At 42.9% G+C, this 23,188-nt stretch overlaps 1 protein-coding gene across 6 annotated transcripts in view; it reads right to left on the reverse strand.

Annotated features, from left to right (window-relative positions):
• The window catches only part of CEMIP (cell migration inducing hyaluronidase 1), a 200,677-nt gene that overhangs the window by 79,727 nt on the left and 97,762 nt on the right, over window positions 1–23,188 (reverse strand). For 5 of the 6 annotated variants that reach the window (XM_073618470.1, XM_073618471.1, XM_073618465.1 and 2 more), the window contains 6 exons: window positions 20,574–20,671; window positions 13,676–13,816; window positions 10,047–10,185; window positions 7,888–8,124; window positions 6,146–6,325; window positions 2,662–2,732 (listed from right to left, as the gene is read on the reverse strand). In XM_073618470.1, coding sequence (XP_073474571.1) covers window positions 2,662–2,732; window positions 6,146–6,325; window positions 7,888–8,124; window positions 10,047–10,185; window positions 13,676–13,816; window positions 20,574–20,646 — 841 coding nt within the window. In that variant the 5' untranslated portion in view covers window positions 20,647–20,671. Of the gene's footprint in view, window positions 1–2,661; window positions 2,733–6,145; window positions 6,326–7,887; window positions 8,125–10,046; window positions 10,186–13,675; window positions 13,817–20,573; window positions 20,672–20,759; window positions 20,784–23,188 lie in introns of those variants that run through there. The other variant, XM_073618468.1, reaches the window with a different exon arrangement.

The raw sequence follows: 23,188 nt of genomic DNA on the forward strand, positions 1-23,188 counted from the left end.
ACCATTCAGAGATTGCTTTGCATTTTCCCAATGAATGCAAAGCATTCTCTGATTGGATGAGGTGGGAATCAGGACATCACTGCCCTGCCTTGTCCAATCAGAGAAGGCTTTGCATTCACTGAGAAAACATAAAGTGTTTCCTGAATGGTGCCCATAATAAGGAAAGGAGTAACCAATCTTCTGTCTTCAGCATGCAGCCACTTGGTGCGGGACCTGGAAGTTAGTGGAGATCAATGTAGCAGCGGTGCCTACTACAGTGATTTGCCACTTTCATGGGGATCCTACCGATATGACACATACATACTTACACTGGCCCAAGCTGGACCAATGTACCTATTTAGAAATTGCCATAACAATTCAGCTCTAAAGTTTCTCACTAAAGGGATAAATTACAATATAAGCTGTACTCCAGGAAAAGAGCTAAATACACTGATTAACCCCTTCAGACCCAAGGCTAAAACAAATCTAAAAACCTAAGCTCAATTTTGGAACTTTGACATGTGTTAGTAAAACTGTACATTATCGTCACAACTACTTAGTGGATTCAGGTGGATTATACATCGATTTTTCAGGACAAATTGGGCTTTCTTTTGGTGGTAAATGGTAATGGATATCTCCTGATTTTTTTAAATTAATATTATAAAAGGAAAACTGTCCCCAAATAGTAAAAAATAAATCTTTTTTTTTTTTTTTTTTTAGTTTAGCTGTATGTTTCTTGCTATTATCATAATTTACCACCAAAGAACAACCCAAAATGAATTCTTCTGCTCCTGACGATTGCAGCGATACCACATATGTGTATATTAGTTGTTGCTTGTATATGTAGTACAGCTCAGAAAGAATTGTACGCATTTTGCATTTTTTTTGACCTGCCTAAAACACACCAACAATAACTGACACTGATACCAATTACATGTTTGTTTTTTTCAACTCTGCCCAAAATATGCTGTCCGTGACCTTTGACCCCGACCTCGACCTTTGACGCAGACATTGTCCCTAACAATAACCCTGGCAACCTTGATCTTGTTATTTTTTATTTGATTTTTGGTTTGTTTTTTTTATACAATTGGGATCCTTTACAATTCCTCTCCTGCAAGAAGAGGAAGATATAATTGGGTTGATTTACTTAAGGCAAATAGACTGTGCCCTCTGCAAGTATAGTTGTTCCAGAGCTTAGTAAATGTAAAGCTTCACTCTGCAAAGAATACCCAATCACATGCAAGGAAAATTTAAAAAAAAAAAAGAATTTTTGCTTGCACATGATTGGATGTCAGCTGAGCTCCCCCTTATTTACTTGGTGCTCTGGAGCAACTGCACTTGCAGAGTGAACAGTTTATTTGCCTTTAGTAAATCAACCCCATAGTGTCTTTTTCTTCATTTAGAAGAGGAAGGCCATCCCAGGGTGGGCTCACAGTGACTGATCACGGTGATAGCCAATCAGAGGCTATCACAGCGATCAGGTGACCTGGAACCGGCAGTCCCGGGTCCCGGGTCCCGATCATTAGTACGAGACCCGGGGCTCTCGGTGAGAGGGGTATGTATATATGCGGCTCCACGGAAAGAAGCCTACTTCTGTGAGGCCGCATATATGTGTGCGGTCGGCGAGAAGGGGTTAAATATTTATAGGGGAGATATTTTACCTGCCAAAGGGTTTGTATTTCCGCCCATCCAGTTCTAAATCTGGCCATATATTTAAAAATTTCTCTCATTCAGCTTCATGTTGGCTGAATGAGAGAAATTACTACATCCCCCATTCAGCCTAAACAGTACTGATAAAGGAATCTGCAGAACCAGCTATTGCATTTTGACAGCCAGCCAATGGCGGCTGGTGTTTTTCTTTTTTTGGGGGGGGGGGGGCGGCATACTGCGTGTCCAGCAGGCAGCATGTCAGGCGGCTTTCTTCCTCCACCTGTGGTGTGGATCACGGCGCCTTCCACCATGTATCCCCCTCCTCTTCCTCCTAGGCGGATCCAATAGGATCACCTGACCTTTCAGCCAATCGGGAAACAGGTATCAGACCCAAGCTTCCTGATTGGCGGAGAGGCGATTCATTGTTGGAAAAGCGAATATTCATTTGCTTTTCTAACACACCTGGGTGGGCTTCGATCGCAATGCTCTGTGCTCCGAGTCTAGCCCATTTTGAAGCCTATTAGAGCCTTTGGCTCTAATCGATGCTTCAAAAAAAACACCCCAACGCCCGGCATCCTGAAAGGGGCCGGATGCATGAATAGGGGGTGGCTGCCGCGGCCATGGATAGATCCATGCTATTCATTAATCTATCCATTAACCATATAGGGGGGTGGCGTGGATAGAGGAGGCGGCATCTGTGCGCCCTTAAAGGACGGTCCGCCCCTGCAGGAGGCACCCACAGCTGTCAGAATACCTGAACAGTGGCTGCATCTCATTGGATATAGGTGCGGTTCAGTTGAGAATTTTCTGGCCTTTGTCAAGCCTGGTGGTTCAGGCCTCCCATGGAATGAATTTCGGCTAGACTAAGATCTACACAGTTACATAGTCACGGCACACAGCACAGTCCATGGGCTGAAGGGAAGAAATATGAATTTTAGGGGCTGCTATTGTGTATAGAAAACTGATTTAGAATTTATTTTAGAAGTCAGACTAGGGAATGTTCCATGTCACACATTGAGCATTTAGCTGTACCTTGATACTCCATGTGGTCTTCCACAGAACTGGACGGATCGCCTTTCACGGTGATAAAACTCCAGGGGTGTCTGGAATAAACAGAACAACCTGTATATTAAAACAAGGAACAAGTCACTTCACATACTGAGGCTTTGTATCTCGAAGGACCGAGCACGCGCAGACAGACAGACCGTCTGTACGCAGCAACTTGCCACAGCTTAAAGAGACACTATTACAGCAAAATGTGCATACAGCTGTTATTTCATATAATGCAAACAACAATTATGTGCATTAACCTTAAGCAGCCAATCAGTGAGTAGAGTTAAGGAGAATACTGTAATCACACTTATGAGAATTTTTTTTTTTTTTTTGATTGGCTGTTTTGTGCTACTGTACATTGTACTTGGCACTCAGTAAGGCCGCTTTCACACTGATCAGTTCTTCTTTAGTTTTTGCGTTAAAAAAAAAAGAAAAATGCATTCAATCCTAAGTCCTGAAAGCTGCATTTTTGGTGCAGTAAAAATGCACCTTCCCATTGAAATTAATAGAAAAATGCATCAAAAATGCACCCGCAGTTGTGCATAACGCTGATAATGTAGCAAAAATGCATATGCGTTTTTTACCACATTTTTGCAACAGAGCAGTGTGAAAGTAGCCTAAGGCTTAACCTCCCTGGCGGTATGATTATTTCGGATTTTAGGTGCTGAAAGCGGTACAATTATTTTGCATGGAAATTTGGCGTTTTATATTGTAGGTCTGTAAATCTTAACAATAACACACTTAAATCTGTCCAAACCAGAGTCTAGTAGATATCCCGGGTATGATAAAGTTTGAAACACAAAAACATAAATTATAATATAATAAATAAAAATAAATAATTAAAAAAAATTAAAAAAAATAGTAATAAAATAAATTTCCCCACAATTCACTATCGCTCAATTCTGCAAGTGTTCTAATTTACTATCGCTGTTTTCTAGCTGTCTAAAGCCACTTTTGACGTAAAGGGACACTTTTTGGTTGCTATGGACAATCTCCAGTTTCCAGGCAGAAAGAACAGTGTATATCATGTAAAACTGCATGCAGGGCATGGGCCAGAGCACTGGGGACAAAAGGGATGTGAAATCATTTCATACAGTACTGTAATCTGTAAGATTACAGTACTGTATGTGTTATGATTTTGAAATTTTTTTGAATTTGCCGCCAGGCTCCGCCCCCGTGCGTCGCGCCGCTCGCAGGGAACGGAGCCTGGCACGGAGAGGCTTCGGAGGAGGACGGAGCCCTCGGACACTGCGGGGGACATCGCAGGATCCCGGGGACAAGGTAAGTAACGCTGCCCCAGGATCCTGCAATGCGATCCCGAGTGTGGCTCGGGGTTACCGCTAATGGTACTGAAATTTAACCCCGAGCCACACTCGGGAAAACCGCCAGGGAGGTTAATGTACACGGAACGTTTTTACAACCTCTCCTGAACGATTTAACTTGACAGATAGTAACCCACGTTTAAACCGTCCGTTTTGTCATGTTTACATGCCGCGTTTAGCCGCGTTTGCGCTTTTGCAAAATAGACAAAAATGAAAAATGTCTGTAAACGAAACGCGGCTAAATGCGAGTTACCGCGTTTAGCCGTATTTAGCCACTTTTAGCTCTGTTTGGCATCTGAAACATCGGAAACTTCGGCGTCTAAACTCATTTTTTTTGCCTTCAAAGAAAAAGCCTATAAACGAAACTGCCTAAAAACGACATTAAACGTACCTTTGTACATGTACACATAAGATAACATTGGATGAGTTCAGGGGCAGCTGAAAAAAGCATCCAACTGCCTCTGAACGTCCGTTTACCAGTAGCAGTGTACATGAGGCCTTAGTATACAGCATGCCTGAGAATGATTGCATTTATAAATTTTACATTTCCAAGAAAGAAATCAATAACGTATAGTAAATACAAGCCATTACTGAACGAGTATATGCTTGCTGATGAATTGTGAATCATAAGCTTTTTTTAAATTAAAATATTCGTTTATCACTTTTTAAAATCTTTTGTTGCATCTCAGTGCTGCTGATCTTTTGCGGCCACTTTCTGTCTACATGCAAGTACTTAGCTGCAGCACTTGCTGCATGGCATTTCTCAGGGCCCTCTCGTGATAATGACATTTGGGGACCATGCCTGCGTAATGTGTGCTCCAGTTTCAATTTGGAATCCTGTGTGATAGGTTGACAATGCAAAAGCACAATTGGAAGACATGGACAGAGCATTGTCATTCCCATAACCGGAAGTACCTGAATTAGAATCTTCATGGCAGGATCAGCAGGTATTATTTATTTTAGGAAAGCTACTGATTGAAAAATATAAAAAAAATAATTTTTGACATGTTAAAGAATATGTGAGATTGTGGTGACTTTGTTTATATATACCTTATAGAGAAGCTTTACTGTCCTCTTTTCATGTTTAATTCTTACCTTGACAGGTGAGCTCTGTCCTTAATGTAGAACTATAGGCAAAACCTTTTTTTTCCTATTGGATAGCGTAAGGGAGGATTATAACCCGTCAGATTTTTGTTCCGCCATATGTGTCCCATTGTGGAGATTTCCCTTCACTTCCTGTCCCATAGCCAAACAGGAAGTGAGAGGAAATACCTGCAAATCAAGGTAATTCCTTGGGGGGCCCCCAGGTCACCAGAACTAGTGTCCCCATTGGAAGTGTTCCCCTCTATTACTTTTCTGGGGACAACCCAAAATTTGGGATTTTCTTTTACTTTCACTTTAAATGGTAACTATAAACAGGACAAAATAGAGAGGGTGTATCTCCTTAACGGGGACACAGACAGCAATAAAAACTGACAGGGGTTCTAATCCCTCTCCACTCTATCCAAAACTCTAAAACTAAAAAAATAAGTTTTGCCTTTAGTTATACTTTAAAAAGCTACTCACCAGTCCACAAATCTAGTGCTGTATGGTGTTAGCCACAGCTCCACCTCATCACTCCAGGTCCTGTACCACCATTTTCTCTTCTGACATCATCAGGGGGCCAGCTGTTTTTTCCAGGTTCTTTGAGCCAGCCCCCTGACGATGTTTGCAGAGATTGCCCAGAGCATGCACAGTGTGGTAGAGACTGAACCAAAGCTTCCTGGAATGTGTGATGTCAGTATCCCAGGAGGCTTCAGGTAGAGAGTGGGTCATGTCATTCTCAGCTAAACCAGGAACCTGGAAGTTCGAGGCCAAGACCTGACGAAAAATTACATAAACCACCCCCCAACACAAAAAAAATGTCCAAGAGTATAATTATGGAGAGGTGCAAGTCCCATGACCAAAATCATAATGGTACTAAGGTTATGGTCACATGATACTTTGAATGCTTGGAACACCATGCCTAAACAACAATATATTTTTTCCGTATTGGCACTATTAGGGACTGGCATGATTAGCTGTTAACTAGAAAAAGACAGTTTCCCTGCAGTCTACGGTGGCCAGTCAATGAAGATGGTAGAATATCCTACTATACTGACCGGAAACCCAGGTGTAGGAAGTGTCTGCTCCCAAGTTTAGTCATCACTTTCTTTGCAGAATCATCTAAGTGTCGGGAACCCTCATCATTCACTGCCACTGACAATATGGTACCCTCTGGAACGGATTTCATATACTGAGCCAAACGAAAGCTTTCATCTTTTGATTTGTATGTATCGAACCTGTCAGCAGAGAAACAAGTCATGGAAGCATTACACATGAACACAGCAGAATTCTTTATATTCATTTCTAAGTCTCAAACCATCTTCTTTAATGCTTTGCAAAGTAAGGACATACAGGGAATAAACCAGTAACCTTGAAAGAAATAAAAATAAATGAAATGAAAAGGAAGAGAGCCCTTCAGAGGCTACTTTATATCTCACATCTATACCTAGTAGTAGTCACATTCAACTTGACCTGTTCTGCAATGTTGAAGACATTTCATAAGGAAAAAGAGAAATGGTGGCACTCCTATGTAGCAGTAAAAGTCTTGAATGATTTATTTAATAATCAAACATGAAGAAAAAAACACAGCTCCATGCAGGGAGACAGTGAACGTGTTTCACACAAATAGGGCTTAGTCATATAGCGCTTAGTCTGTTATGATATATCCATGAAACGCATTAACTGTCTCCCTGCATGGAGCTGTGTTTTTGTGTCTTCATGTTTGATTATTAAATAAGGCATTAAAGACTTTTTTTGCTATATTAGAGTGCCGCCATTTCTCTTTTTCCTTGTGACATTTGCAGCTGTAGACCGTGCTGGCACACGTAGACCCTCCAGTCTTCTCTATGAAGCTGTGGGAGCACAAGCTGAGCGGACTTAGACCAGTCATGCGTCTGCTCAGCAGACAGATTCTCCGCTGAACAGGATGACTCCAACGAAGTTTAGAGAGGTGTAGGGTGTTTTTACCTATATGTATGCTTTGCAACATTGTTAAGAAAAACTGAAAATTGGGTATGGCAATTTTTTTTACATAGGACATAGTAAGTACATATGGGCCATACTTATGGGATCTCCGTGGAATCTGAAAGTCACTGTAGTATGTACCACTACTCCAGTGGTCTCCACTAGCTTTCCGGGTCCCATGCCAAGTGGCTGTCCTGCTGTTTACTGAACACAGATGGTCACTCACTCGGCATGAGCACCATTCAGAAAACCTTTTGCATTTTTTTCAATGAATGCAAAGCACTCTCTTAATTGGACAAGGTGGAGAAATGGGGTGGTGACATCATGATGTCGAACTTGTCCAATTTAGAGAACACTTTTCCATCACTGAGAAAGTGTTGCCTGAATGGCGCCCATTCCAAGTGGGATACCTCCTGCGTTCACTAAGCAGCAGGACAGCTACTCGGCATTGCGGGAATCACTGTAGAAGCAGTGTCTACTACAGTGATTTCTATTTTTTATGGGGATCCAACAGGTATTGCACCCATGTAACTAAGTAAAAATTGTTGTACCTAAACTTCAGCTTTAACAATAAAATTATGGATTTTCTTCTTAATACAAAAATTTTGGGTCATTTTTGTAAATTCAATACCTTAAAAGTCCTTTAGACTACATTTGGCATTATCCTATAAATCCTTTACCATGTACTTTGCATTTTGCTTTAGTTTGTGGTCCTATTTTGTCATAAAACGGCAGAAAAGAAAAAGGACTCAAATGCTGGATGGTATTTTCCTTCCAAGTGACTATACTAAAAGAACATGGAGTTAAGCATAAAAAGATATTATCAGAAACTCACCTGTCTGCATGAATCACCTCGCCAGTTTTACCATCAATGGCATGTACAATGATGCCGCGGTGCCCCCAGCTCTTCTCGAAGAAGTACCCGCCCTCACTCATGCCACCGGAGTGGAGTGTTTTATTCAGGAAGGTCCAGGACATCTTTTTCTTGCCGTGAATTTCAAGGGTTCCTCCATTTCCCACACCAATGTATTTGTGGCCAAAATAATCATGAGGAGGTTTAGCTCCATCTGACCTACATGGTAAAACGGATGATTTTGAATGTGTACATTAATGGCAGAAACACCGCAGCTTCACTAAAGTCAATATGTTCATTCAATTTTCCTTAACCAAATCTCTATATGATCTCTTGCAGCCATATTCATAACACTTTCTACCATGCTTCTGACCGAGGCATAATTAGCACATTTGGCACCTGAAGATGGTAATTTTTTTGCCCCCCCCCCCTAAAAAATAGCTGTTAAGGACTAGAGCGCCGGGCTGTGTCTGCATCCACTTCTATGGGCTGCCTGCGTGCAGTTCCGAGGCAGATGCAGAAAACAGGACGTGTCTTAGCACCCTTCTAGATGAGCCCTATATGTCTACAGTGCAGTTGTCAGGAGTATCAATGCACAACCAAATGACCCCCTCTTCCGAGTACAGATCACCTCCTCCCCAAGCCCATACTCTCCCACAGTACAGTTCTCTCCTAACAGTCCTAAATCCCCCCTCTCTGCCTACCCCCTCAGTACAGACCACCCAGCACAAACCCCTCAGTAGAAACCTCCCCCCCTTACAGCACAGACTGACCCCCCACCCCGAACACAAACCCCTCAGAGCAGACTCCCCTCCTCACTGTGGACATCTCAGTACAGACTCCCCTCCCTAGCACAAACCCCTCAGTACAGATAGAACCCCTCAGCACAGACCGACTACCCCATATGCCCCCCCCCACACACACACACACAGACAGAACCCCTCCAGCACAAACCCCTCAGTACCGACTTCCCCTATCCTCACCAGTACAGACTGACCTCCCCAGCACAGACCTCTTAGCATAGACCCCTTAGTACAGACCAACCACCACCCCAGCACAGACCCTTCAGCACAGACTGACCCGGTTAACACAGACCAACCATCCCCCAGCACAGACCCCTCAGCATAGACCAACTCCCCCGCACAAACCCCTTAGTACAGATTGCCCTCCCCCCCAGAAAAGACCCTGACCCCCCCCCCCAGCACAGACACCTTAGTACAGATCAGTCCCCCAGCGCAGACCCCCTAGTACAGATGCCCCCTCCCTCTATCAGTACAGATCGCCCCCCCCAGGATAGACCCCGTAGTACAGATCACACCCCCAGCACAGATAATTCCCCCGTACAGAATCCCCCTTCGTACACTCACAGACTGTCCTGATGATATGCTGGAGCTCAGTGTGAGAGGAAGCCTCTTGGCTCTGTCAGACGTTCATTGACACCCTCCCACACTAAAGTGGTAGGCAACATCGGCACTCCAGTTGTGGTGACTCCAACATGCCTCTGCCATTGGAAATCAAGGCTGTGGCAGTCACAATGTTGCAATTTGTTATAGGTTGCCTACCCCTGCTTTAGAATATACATTTCCAACACTCACAATATAGCTTCCATGGAAATACAATATACACTTCATGTGTAAGGGTACCTCTGAGTTGTCCATGAAGGGCAAAGCAACAGGTTCACTTTAATCCCCCCTCCCCAGCAACACATATTTACATAGTAATAGTGTGAGTGTACTGCTGGGTAGGGTTGCATTAAAGCAGGTCAGTTGCTTTGCTCTGCATGCACAAAACACACGTTTTCTTTATGTAATACAAATAGGTCAGCCAATACTGTCAATATACTGTAAATAGTTATTAGTAAAATGGCTTCTTGTTCTAAATAAACTTGCCAATGTCAAGATGCTGTAGATTACTTAATAAAACTCATTGAAAACAAATTTATTTACACAGCGTTGTGTTCTCTGACTCACACAGCGGATTCTTTTTGGATTTTGTAACCTTTCCTTCGCTTGTCTCCTCTGTTTATATTTCCACATCCAGTCTGAGAGTCTATGCCGACCACAAGTCCTGCATTGCATGGTCTTGTGGTTGAAAATTAAACAATTCAGCCCTTGTCATTAGGCAATTGCTAATGAGTTTACCTTCCATACAAAATGATGGTGAGATGTCCTTGGAAAGGACAGTCTTCGCTCCCTACATGCAGCTCTGCCCCATCCTCAATCAGTATAAATCTGGTGCGGATGATGATGGCCTTTTCACCGGGTTTAATGACAAGTTTTCCTGTAATATAAGATTCAGATATGTTTATGGGAGGCATTGTACAGCCCAGTTCCATTATGAACAACATGGTAAACCAACTTCTAGGGACATAGCTGCTGAAAGAGTTTGTTTGGTTAATTCCAATACTGCCCTTAAATTACTACATTACGTATTTATTAAAGAGGAATTCTAGTTATGCCAATTTCTACCTAGTTCCATTGGTCTAGCTTGGTCCAACATAATTATACATATACAGTACCATACCTGAGGTATCTCTCTAGAAGCTGGAAATCACTGTAGTTGGCACCCCTACTCCAGTGATCTCCCTACAGTTCTGGGTCCATGCCGAGTGCCCAGCGCAGACCCCATTCAAAGAATTTCTTGAAAGTTCTCAATGAATGCAAAGCGTTCTTTGACTGGACAAAGTAGAGAGTGTGTCCCACCTCTCCACCTCATCCAAGCAGAAAACGCTTTGCTTTCAGTGAAAAAAATGCAAGCAATCTCTAAATAGCGCCAATGCCCTGATGGTTATGGCCTGTGCTTACAATGCAGTAGGACACACGCTTTGCATGTGACCCAGAAGTAAGTGGAGATCACTATAGTAGCGTCTCTACTACAATGCTTTTTCTAAAGGGGTCCCACATGTATGGTATATGCCTATTACATTGGACCAAGTTGGACCAATGTAACAATGTACAAATATCCATAATTAAAATAATTCTTTAAATTTTTTTGCATTTAACATGCACATATTTAGAAAACCATCATCAAAAGCCAGGAACATATGATAATTACAGAGAGTAAAGATGTATTTTTCTCAGGTAAAAGTGTAAAGGGAAAACTCTTCAAAATCTGAGACCATCCCTAAAAGTTAAAGAAGAATTCAAGGCATGGCTATATTATACATAGTTACATTGGTCCAACTTGGACCAATGTAACTATGTATATACCATACCTGGCAGATCACCCTGAAACCTGGAAATCACTGAAGTAGACACCACTACTCCAGTGATCTCCACTTCCTTCCAAGTCTTCTGCTGAGCAGCCAGCCTGATGCATTGTGAGTACTGGAGGTTGGCTGCTCGACACCTGGACCATTCAGAGAAAGCCTTGCATTTTCCGAACAAATGCAAAGTGTTCTCTGGATTAGGCAGCTGTCACCACTGACAGGGCTTCCATCTTCACCTGGTCTTCCTTCCGGGTTCCAGTGGCGGCCGGTATTTTTTTTTCCGGGCCTTGCACTTACCCATCTTGCAGGCAGTGCGGCAGGCAGTGTCAGCTTCTCTCTGGGCTGCGGGCTGCTTGTTGGCTAGTTTCCCGTCTTCTCCCTCCTCTCCTCCATGCATTTCCTCCCTTCCCCCCTCCTCCTCCAGCCGGAGAGTCATCGGCTCTTTTTTCGGCCAATCAGTTGACGGGTCTCATGACCCGCTTCCTGATTGGCCAGGAGGAGATTCAGTGTTACAACAGCGAATATTCAATTGACATTGTAACACAACTGGGTGGGCTCGGATCACCCTTTTTTGAAGCCTATTAGAGCCTCTGGCTCTAATCACATGCTTCAAAACTCCCCACATCCGTTGGAATCTATGCATCCGGCATCCCTGCATGTAGATCAGGGGGCCAGATGCATGGATGGAAGGGTGGTGCCTGTGCGCCCCTAGTGGACGGGCCACCACTGCCGGTTTCGCTGGTGCAAGCTGTCTGATTCACCGAGCCGTGATGACGTCACTCCCGCGCATGCGCATGGGAGCCCTTGGCATGGCATAGAGCTCTGAAGGAATGGCACAGGTATGCCGTTCCTTCAGAGCGCATGCGCCGGTGATGTCACCAGCTTGCTGCTCTCGCTGGAATATCTCCATAATGAATAATGACTTTGGAAATTCTAGAGAGATGCTTAACCCCCCTGGCGGTATTCCCGAGTCTGGCTCGGGGTGGATTTTACATACCAAAAGCGGTATCCCCGAGCCAGACTCGGGCTTGCATCGCAGGATCCAGGAAGAGCATACTTACCTTGTCCCCTGGTTCCTGCGATGTCTCCCCGCTGTGATCGGCGAGCCGCTGTGTCTCGCTCGATTCACAGTGCCGAGCTCCGTTCCCTGCGAGCGTTGCGACGCACGGGGACGGAGTTCGGCGGTAAATTCAAAAGTGAAACACACAGTATAGATACAGCATACTGTAATCTTACAGATTACAGTACTGTATCAAATAACTGCACATCCCCTTTGTCCCTAGTGGTCTGCCCAGTGTCCTGCATGCAGTTTTATATATATAAAACTGTTCTTTCTGCCTGGAAACTGGAGATTGTCCATAGCAACCAAAACTGTCCCTTTACATCAAAAGTGGTTTTAGACCAGCTAGAAAAAAGCGATAATAAATTATAATCACTTGCAGAATTGAGCGATAGTGATTTGTGGGGAGATCCGTCATCAAACACTAAAAGTAATAAAAGCTAAAATTCTGGAACTGAGCAAATTTTAGTGTTTTTGATTTGATTACATTATTATATAATTTTTATTATTATTATATTATTATGTGTTTTAATTATTTATAGTTATTTATTATATTATAATTTTTTATTTCGTTTTTCAAACTTTATCATACCCGGGATGTCTACTAGACTCTTGTTTGGACAGATTTAAGTGAACTATTCCTAAAATTACAGGCCTACAATATAAAACGCCAAATTTCTGTGCAAAATAATGGTACCGCTTTCAGCACCTAAAATCTGAAATAATCATACCGCCAGGGAGGTTAAATAATGCATTACAATTTAACCAAGCCCATTAAGATTTTAGTCGACTAAAATGTACTGGAGATTTTAGTCAACTAAAATATGACTAAAACTAAAGCAATTCAGATGACTAAAACTAAATTTGCTTTTTAGTCAAAGGACTATGACCAAAACGAAATCGACGTTTGACATCAAAATGAACACGGTCTAAGCTGGTTCAAATTTAATCAGTGACTGTAAGAAACTTTTTTGTTCTAATGTCAGCTTTTCTGTGTAAAAGACAGCAATGTGGATGTTCCAGCATCCCCGACTGGTGTGTTCCAGGACCACCAGATTACAAAGTGCTAGAGCAGTGCTTGGATAAAACTCTGCATTATCCAGCAGTGATGTTGTACTCTCTGTATGCATCTCTAGGTTTAATTTTTAGTTTTGACTATAATGTACATTTTATTATCACCTTAGTTCTTAAATTTAAAATGCAATTGTTTTACAATAGCCAGGCTTAGAAAAAAAAGATAACCGATAAATAGGGCATGTTCATTTTTAAATAATTACAGCCATTATTGAGCCTAGCCCAATGTGTTGCATATGAATCTGATTTTGGCTCAGCACTCAGGGAATCCGCTTATGAATTTACCAGCTGCCAAAGAATCTGGCTCATCTGATCAACAATATGATTTGTTTAAATAAACAGATGAATAAACGCATAGTTTCTGCTGAAATATATGCCTATTGGGATGCTTTCCTTTAGCGCAAAGCCTAGTAGAATAGCTGACTTACCCCCGTTAGTGATACGTATGGAGTGTACAGTTACAGATGACGCCAGAAGGAGCTTTTGGCCTCCATCAATAGTCACATGGTTCTCTTCACTGTGCTCTGGGCTCCAAGGCTCTAAGTCGGGGTCTTCATGTGGACAAATTCCTAAAATTGAAAATAAATATATACAGAGATTGTAATGGTATTTGTTGAGTGGCTGCCATTACGAGGTGAATCACACTCAAGTATGAAAACACACCAAGAAATTCTGGAAGGGAAAGCAAAAAAAAAACCATGCCCCATTATTAACTCAAAAGTCTATTATTTCATACGGCAAATGGAAATGGAACACATAATCTTAATAATAAGGTATACCTTAAGCGTACCTATAGTAAAAAAAGGATTATACAGTATATGCCACTTATATCATGCCTGGTAAATGGGTCACCCCCCCCCCACCCCAAATTCCCCGAATTGGTAAAGTTGGAATATTCAATGGGTTAGTTGACTCCTTCATATATATTGTTAAGATTGTTGAATGTGAGGATTAGCAGGGTTGCACCAAAGGGAAAGCAAGTCCACCCAGTAATGGCATTTCAGTTTTGGGTAAAAGGTGCTGTATTGATTCTTAACATTTCTTTTTATAATTCTGACTTATTTCCTAGCTCTGCACCCCACAATAGCTTTCAAAATCAGGAAATTCTCCATCACACTGAATTCAACATGAATAAATGGACTGTCTAGTAGCGATAATGAGACTCTCTTGTAATGGTTGTATGAGGGTGGAGTTGGGACCTCAGGAACGGAGTGCCTGGGGTATATGAAAGCAGTGGGAGGTTTACCCTCTATATCAGCCCTTCACAAGCAGGGTTCCATTTAACCATAGGGTTCCTTCGGAGGGTGCTGGGGGTTTCTTGAGTTGTGGCTAGATGACCTCCCATGTGATGGTGCCTACATAGTTTCGGGTCTATGTAAGACTGATAACAGTAACATTTCTGGCAGTTTTGAATCAATTATAGTACTGCAGACTCTGGCTTTATAGATGTTTGGTAGGCCACTTATGAGATATAATATAATTTTTGACCCAACACCACTTGGCAGAGCCAGCAGCATGACTCCAATGATATTTTTAGCTGTCTGTAAAGCTGGCATTTTGACCACCACAGTAAGAGAGGTGGGCAGGGGCGTACCTAGAGCATTTGGCACCCGGGGCGGATCCTATATCTGGCACCCCCCCATCTGGCATCCCCCCCTCACTGATCATGCCTGTACGCACTCAGCCCACCCACACACCTGTATGCTCTCAGCCTCCCTAATACCTGTACACACTCAGCCCCCTCATACCTGTAGACACTTCAGCTGCCCCCCCTACACCTGTACACACTCAGTTGCCTCCCCCCCTCACACCTGTATACACTCATGTGCCCCCTCACACCTGTACACACTCAGCTACCCCCCCTCACACCTGTACACACTCAGCTGCCCCCCTCACACCTGTATACACTCAGCTGCCCCCCTCACACCTGTACACACTCAGCTTCCCCCCCTCACACCTGTACACACTCAGCTGCCCCCTCCCACACCTGTACACACTCAGCTGCCCCCCTCACACCTGTACACACTCAGCTGCCCCCCCCCACACCTGTACACACTCAGCTGCCCCCCTCACACCTGTACACACTCAGCTGCCCCCCTCACACCTGTACACACTCAGCTGCCCCCCTCACACCTGTACACACTCAGCTGCCCCCCTCACACCTGTACACACTCAGCTTCCCCCCCTCACACCTGTACACACTCAGCTGCCCCCCCCCCACACCTGTACACACTCAGCTGCCCCCCCTCACACCTGTACACACTCAGCTGCCCCCCCCACACCTGTACACACTCAGCTGCCCCCCCTCACACCTGTACACACTCAGCTGCCCCCCCCCCCCACACCTGTACACACTCAGCTGTCCCCCCTGTACAGCACACACGAAGGGCGCACATACATGAAGCAGCCAGAGGTGGCAGTATAGAGCTCGATGTGAGGTCAATGACAGAGCAGCCAACTCACACGAATGAGAGCCAGCCCAGCTACAGAGCAGAGAGGCAAGATCACCTCTTGCACCCGCCACTGCCTTGTCCCAGCTCTGATAGCCAGCCTGACACCCCCCCCCCCCAATGTGTGGCCTGACCCCCCCCCCCCCCCCGTAGGTACGCCACTGGAGGGGGGCATTTTTTCCACTGACTTCTAAAGTAAGGAACATCATTCCCACTGACCCACATTGAATACATTATTAGCAGGGGTTCCCTGAAACCTAGAAATCATTTCAAGGGTTCCTCTGGGGTAAAAAGATTGAGAAAGGATGATCTATATAGTAGTTATACAACTGCACTCTTTAAAAGTAATTGGAGAGAATGGTTATTTATTGTGGAATGTGGGCCAGCATAAATTGAAACACACTTCTTTGTAAGGGTTATACATTTACTTTTGGGGTTTTCTCTCTGAATAATGTTGTATACATATTTAAGATACCAATATTCATACAAAAAGTAGATGTCCACTATAACAACACCCATCTGTCATTTTGTAGGGACTGATAGAAAATTAAAGGCAAACAACTGGTTGGTTTCTATTGTCCACACTGACATTCTAATTTGCTCCAGGTTTTATTAGGGATCTGTAAATCCCACCACTCTTGGCACACCCAGCTCCAATAGGGAATTTATTCACAGAGAATAGCCGTCATGATCTTATCATGATCATTTCCCAAGTCTCGAAACATATGCAAGCAGTCATTACCAAATAATCTGACCAGGTGAAAATCCTTGTCTAATAAAAAACAAAAGAGGAAAGCTGTGCTTCTTTACCAAGCTAGAAGATCATTTGCAAAATACCTGTCTTGGTCCGTGGCCGAAAAGGAAAATACGCTTTGTGTGACCAAATCCAATAAAAATAAACAGTGATGAATTTTTAAACAGGTCCAATAAAGATTTAACACCTAATATAACATACTGGTAGTAATTCAATTTCCACAGCAGGAAAATGTAACCATTTCCAAGTGTCACTTATTTTTAGCCATTTATAAAAGGTCAATGGAAAATTTGTGTATTATTTTATATTTTACTAGCAAAACTGTGCCTATACACCAAATGGGCTGCATACAGAAGAGCGCATCACTGCAGGGATGGTGATGCGCATTGGTACAGTGGCGGTAAAGTGCTGAGGCATGTGTCTGTGCAGTGGAGAGTGGAGTGGTGGCATGTGGCAGATGTGGTGAGAGTAGGGGGCGGGATGAGGTTCAGGTGCTGTGGTTGGTGTAGGAGTTGGTGCGCAGGGGTAGTTCAGGGGGGGAGGAAGAAATCAGGCCAGCATGTCAGTGACACACCCCCTGGGGTACTGGGCTTATAGTACTCCACGAGAAAGAAACCCATAAAAGCAATACTGTGTTTTATATCCCACATGCTTACTCTATATAGTGACTGGCCTCATTCAAAGTCCCACCTACCAAACTTTCTCTCTTTTTAAGTATTTATAGGGATCTTCATCCTGTCCCTTACATCCATTACTTATTCCTTTTATTCAGCTACAATATATACCATATTGTTTCGTTTTCTTTATAGATCACCATTGCATTCACTCCTGAAAAGTTGGTATACCCCAACGAAACGCGCTGGGCTTACATAGGAGCATGATGTTCATACAGATGATTTTATGCCCCTATATTGTTTTACTCTAGATTTTCCAACACCATCCAGCCCTTCCAGTGGCCCATGTTGTGCAGGACTTGTCTTTACCCCATGATATGCCAAGTACCAAGGCGTCAATATTTATATGTGGTTTTTAGCATGCCCTGTGTTTATGCGATTCTGTGTATGCCTTTTTTTTGTGTCAATCAGTATGCTGTACATGATTTCACAAGGTATAATAAAATGTTCTTTGCCAAGACTGCTCTTTGCTATACATTTCTCATTCAAAGTCCCCAAAAAACTCCCCCCTTTTTGTTGGAACCCATAAAAGCAATACTGTGTTTTATATCCCACATGCTTACTCCAAATAGTGATTGGCCTCATTCAAAGTCTTGCTGACCAAACTTTCCCCTTTTGATAGCATTCCACGATCATATGAGCGCCTTTCTGTCTGGATAAATGCCCTCCCCCCCTGCTACCACCAAGGAAGAGGAGCATTGACATTGACATTGCTGGACCAGTTAAAAGACTGCAGGAAAAAGCTATCTATAGGGATTCGTAAATTAAAAAGAAGTGTGTGTGGGAACAGGGGTGCTGGCTTTATTTTATTTTAAGATGTAATTCTGCTTTAATTAGGTTTTTCCAGCATTTTTCACATGCTATGAGATGCATATTACCAAGGCCATAATAAGACATAATGTTGTTCATGACACACGGGAATGATAACGCCCTTTTGTAAATTTCCACCCCCTGAGCCAAGTCATTATTAGTAGAGGATGCTAAAATGCATCACTCGAGGCAATATGTGGTCTGCTTTATTCACAGATAACTATACAGGTCACAAAACAAAAGAAAGAATAGATAGTTTCTTATTTCCTGAACTATGAAGAGTCTTCTGACTCCACTCTACATCCCCTGCACCCCCTTCACTGTACAGTTCTTTTACTGAGTGTACCCAAAATGCCCAGAGATGGACAGAAAAGGGAAATAAAATAAGGAAAAAAGTTAAAGTTGTACATTGGAGCAGGGGCGGACTGACAACTCATGGGGCCCCCGGGCAATAGGAGATTATGGGACCCCCGGGCAATAGGAGAAGATTATGGGGCCCCCGGGCAATAGTAGATTATGGGGCCCCCGGGCAATAGGAGATTATGGGGCCCCCAGGCAATAGGAGATTATGGGGCCCCCAGGCAATAGATTATGGGGCCACACAGTATACACACACACACACACATACAGTATACACACACACAGACACACAATATACACACACAGTAGACACACACAGAATACACATACACACACTGAAAAGGTACTGGAGAGGTGGGGCAGCTATAATCTTGGGATTTTTTAAAAAACACAGATTTTTACATACTGTCCCTGGTTTTATTGAGGCTGGCAACCCTGATAGGGCCCCTTAGTGGCATGGGGCCCTCGGGCAGTGCCCGAGTGCCAGAATGGTCAGTCCGCCCCTGCATTGGAGGCTTGGTGCTGCTCCTCTAAACAAATGCCAATAACTATAGCTCTGCAAAAAGCCACATAACTTCTAGAGAAGTATCTCAGACACAGACTTACTTTATAAGGAATAATGACAATATATATTAGTATCCAAAGAAAAATTGAGCTTACTTTTGCCTCTCTAGTCAAGCCTTTCTCAACCCTTTTACCCCAAATGAATCATTTAAATAATGTTCAGTTCTCAGGGAACCCCAGATAAAATATGTTCATTGAGGGTCAGTGGAGGGAAGAGACAAGCTAAAAAGATCATTGGTGTCATATTGATGGCTCTGCCAAGTGGTGTTGGACCCAGAACTATGCAGGCACCATCAAGTCCCACTTCAAGGAATCCCTAGCAACCTTGGAGGAACCCAAGTTGAAAATGGCTTCTTGCAGTCTCTGTCCAGACCAATAAATATGCATATTCCCAACCTATGGGATCCCTGTGAAAGCTGGAAGTCACTGTAGTAGTCGGCACTACTACAGTGATCACTGCTGTCACTGCGGTTCCATGCCAAGCAGCTGCCCAGTTTCATAGTAACCACAGAGCAGAGCCTGCACTGGTGCCATTTACAGAACACCTTGCATTTTTTTCAATGTATGCAAGACATTCTCTGATTGGACGAGGTGGAGACTGTGATAGTACTTACCTGCCTCTCTGTCTTCTGGGCCCCCGAAGACAGTGGCAATCACTGTAGTGATGGTGACTACTACAATGATTTGCAGCTTCCACAGGGAGCCCACAAGTATGGAATTTACATATGTTGGTCCAAGCTGGACCAATGTAACAATAAAATTCATACTTGGAATTCAGCTTTAACAAGGAGCCCGATCCTCATTTGCAAATGAGTAAACATTCAGCATCTGTAACAGTCTAAACTCTGGTATTGCATACTTGTTTCAGATCAATGTCTCATTCAAGTGATTGTAAATGGTGACAGTTTTTCACCTTCATGCAGAAAATGTTTTCAGTGTGCAGCTCCCCCCACAGCCCCCTTAATATGTACCCAAGCCTGATCCAGGAGAGGCTCTCCCGGGTCTCTCTCTGCTCATTGAGTGTGACATAGCAGTGGGAGCCATTGGCTTCCACTGCTGTCAATCACAGTCAGTAAGGAGGGAGCAAAGGTGGGGGGGGACACAGAGAGGCGGCTCAGAAGCAAGCATACATAAGTGCCCCCAGAGCAAGTAGCTTGCTCTAGGGGTACTGGGCAGGGGTGGGGGGGGTGGGGGGGGGGCAAGAAGCACCAGCAAGGGACCCGAGAAGAGGAGGATCAGGGCTGCTCTGTGCAAAACCACTACACAGGGCAGGTAAGTATGATATATTTATTATTTTAAGGGGAAAAAAATCGAACCTTTAGAACCACTTTAGGATTAGAATGGCACTCCAGTTAATAACAAGTCAACAATGACAATACAGGTATTTCTATTCTTTCAGAGAGGTTAATGACTGGTTACTATGAGTGAGTACAATCTAACTGTCTAAATCAAGCCTGCAGTTTTCCGTAAGCAAATAGAAGTCAGTGCAATACAGAATTTTGATGATGGCTGCAAATTTTTGTATAGGAGAACCATACATTACCAGGGATTGTGGCTCCCTGCCAAGCTGTGCTTCAAACATTGAGAGTAGGCAGGTTCAAAGGAAAAAGGAGGCACAGATTCACAGATATATATAGGAGTTTAAATTCCTGTATTTATCTACAGTTCCCGTAGATAGCCACCAGTTTAGTATTTCATTTTAATTAAAACTGACCTGTAATCCCACGTGTAAAAATCACAGCGCAAAGCAGGAAACTCAGCATTACCCCCATGCTGTCCAGATACATGGTTCACTGAAGGGTCCAATCTGACCTGTAACACACAAAAGAAATTAACGCAAACTTTTTATATTTACTTATAGTCAGTATTATCCGGTCAACCACCTGTGACCAGTTCTTACTTAGATTAAATGAACAACATCTTAGACTTGCAGACACTATGGTAGACGCTGTAAAGTCCTGTAAGCTGTACAATGTCCATCTGTGCAAAAGCTTTTGTTATAATGTCACCGTCCTCATATGACAGGAAGAGCATGCTGCCAAACAGACTTGATCTGGCTTACACCCCACCTGACAAGCTTATCACAGACAATGACTAGCTACCAAGGATAAAAAGTAATGAACGTGACTAAATAACACAACGACGGTGAAAATTGTACCATATTCCTTCATGTTTTTACTGTCAGCAGTCGGCCTAATGCAATTTACTGTTTTACAAATGTTTACTGCATTTCATTTTGCTTCAAAAGAAACAAAAATGATGGCTCTTACTTGTCACAGCTTAGTCTCCTGCCTAATGCTGGGAGCTGTACCATTGTGCTTGGAGCTCCACTAGATTGGAGCCTTAGCTAGATCAAGGTAACAGCCACCCTGTTAGATTTCAGTTCAAAAAAGTGTTTGAACAGAACACTGGATCACTATCCAAACAAGATCTGTTTCCAATAATAATAATTTGCAATAATCTGCTGAGATTTGGGCCACGTAGGGCTTCCTTAAGGGTTGGACTTCAAACCATTGAAATTATAATTCATAGGGATTTTCTAGGCTACTGAAGCTCTTTTTAACAGGACCCATCCCCTACCTTGATACAAAAAAGAAAAAGAGACAAGAAAGAGTTCTCTTTCTGTTAACGTCAAGGTAGACCCCAGCAGGTTTGAGAATGAGGCCTCCCAATTCCTGAATGCCTGTCATCCTAATATAAACACCAAAGTGAATAAAAGGGAGCATGTGAATACCCACAAAATTAGGCTGGGTCATTGGTCCCCTCCCAAACAAGAAAGAACTCCCTGACCTTCCCCCAAAGGTGCAAGATTTCTGATGGGGCAAGGCACTCTGGTTCACCTAGCAGACCCCTCTCCTAGTCAACCACCAAGTTCTAGGCTAGGGGCTCTCCCGAAGAAGGACCTCTAAAGCCAATACTTTTCTTTGTAATTTTAGATTAAAGAATAATTAAAACCGTGTCCTTTGCCACCTGTGTTCCATTGTGGAGATTTCCCCTTCCATATACACAAAAAAGATTAAAGGAATCAAGTGTTGAGAGACAATGGGTGACAATTTGTATCCCAAGGTGGGGCTATCAGATCACAGACAACTGTAGCTGAACTGTCTCTGAGAAAAGCCTGGAACCATGTCATCTGCATTGACATGCATGCTTGTGTCCATATAGGAAAAAAAAAATGAGAGTCAGGTCTGTCATCTCCATGATTATTTATAAGGTTATACAAAGTACAAAATCTGTATATAACAGGAATTCAGCAACCAACCAAACTTCAGATATTTCTTAATCTGACTACACTAAACTGGCATATAAATGCTATGGGGGTTATTGTATAGTATTTACAATATCTACTGTATCCTATCTGGCATGTTTAGTATGTATTTTTAAATGCAAATTTACACATAAAAGATGCACAGTATTAATTGCTGCATAAAACCTTAAAACAAGTGAAATGGAGCCTTTAGCTTGTCTGTTTTCTTTATATTTGGAAGAAATATCAGTCCATGGAATTTTAGCTAGTAGATGGTTACCTGCTGCTGCTCTAGCTTCTCACATTCCTCCTTCTTTGCGTGACCCCCTCAACTGGAGATCTGTTTGCTAAATTTACACTTTCAGGAATTTTCAGTGTTCTGGTTTCCAGATATGGCTTTTTTTGGTCACATAATCCATCTGAGCAAAATATTTATGCAGACCAGTAATAATTTTCTAGGTGGATTAGACCCAGCACTCAATCTTCTACCAGTCCAATAGTAATACGTTCATATCACCAAGTACGTATCACCAGGTTAGCAAACATTAATGCCAGCTGGGTCAGTATAGTGCCGATGAGTTCTGCTAAAGCATTTACTAAATCCATCTGTGTATTCCCTGTTGGGTAGGATGCTTTATTCAGTCCGCCTTGGAAAGACGCCTGGCAGCAACCCCTGGATATATATTCGGATTCCTGGCAAGGCCAGTGCTGTCAAATTATTTCCAGCTGTAACATAGCAAAGACTCATCAGCACAGCTATATCCCAGCACAAAACACTGGTGCCTTTGCTCTCCACTAGGCTCTATGTGTAGCAGGGTCATTGCATATGTATATATATATATATATATATATATATATATATATATATATATATATATATATATATACAGTATATTACTCTACAGGAGTGATTTTAAACTCATTGCAGCACTTTGGGGTTATGTGAAAGCCTATATTTTAAAGTAATATTTTAAAGTACCCAATGTATTGTTTTGTATTTCTTGATGACCATTCTTCTTTCTTTTTAATACAATTGAATTTCCATTTCTGTTCATCCGGTTTAGCCATTACAAGACTGTGTA

The sequence above is a fragment of the Aquarana catesbeiana genome, linkage group LG03, assembly GCF_042186555.1.
Source record: "Aquarana catesbeiana isolate 2022-GZ linkage group LG03, ASM4218655v1, whole genome shotgun sequence".
Lineage (NCBI taxonomy): Eukaryota > Metazoa > Chordata > Amphibia > Anura > Ranidae > Aquarana > Aquarana catesbeiana.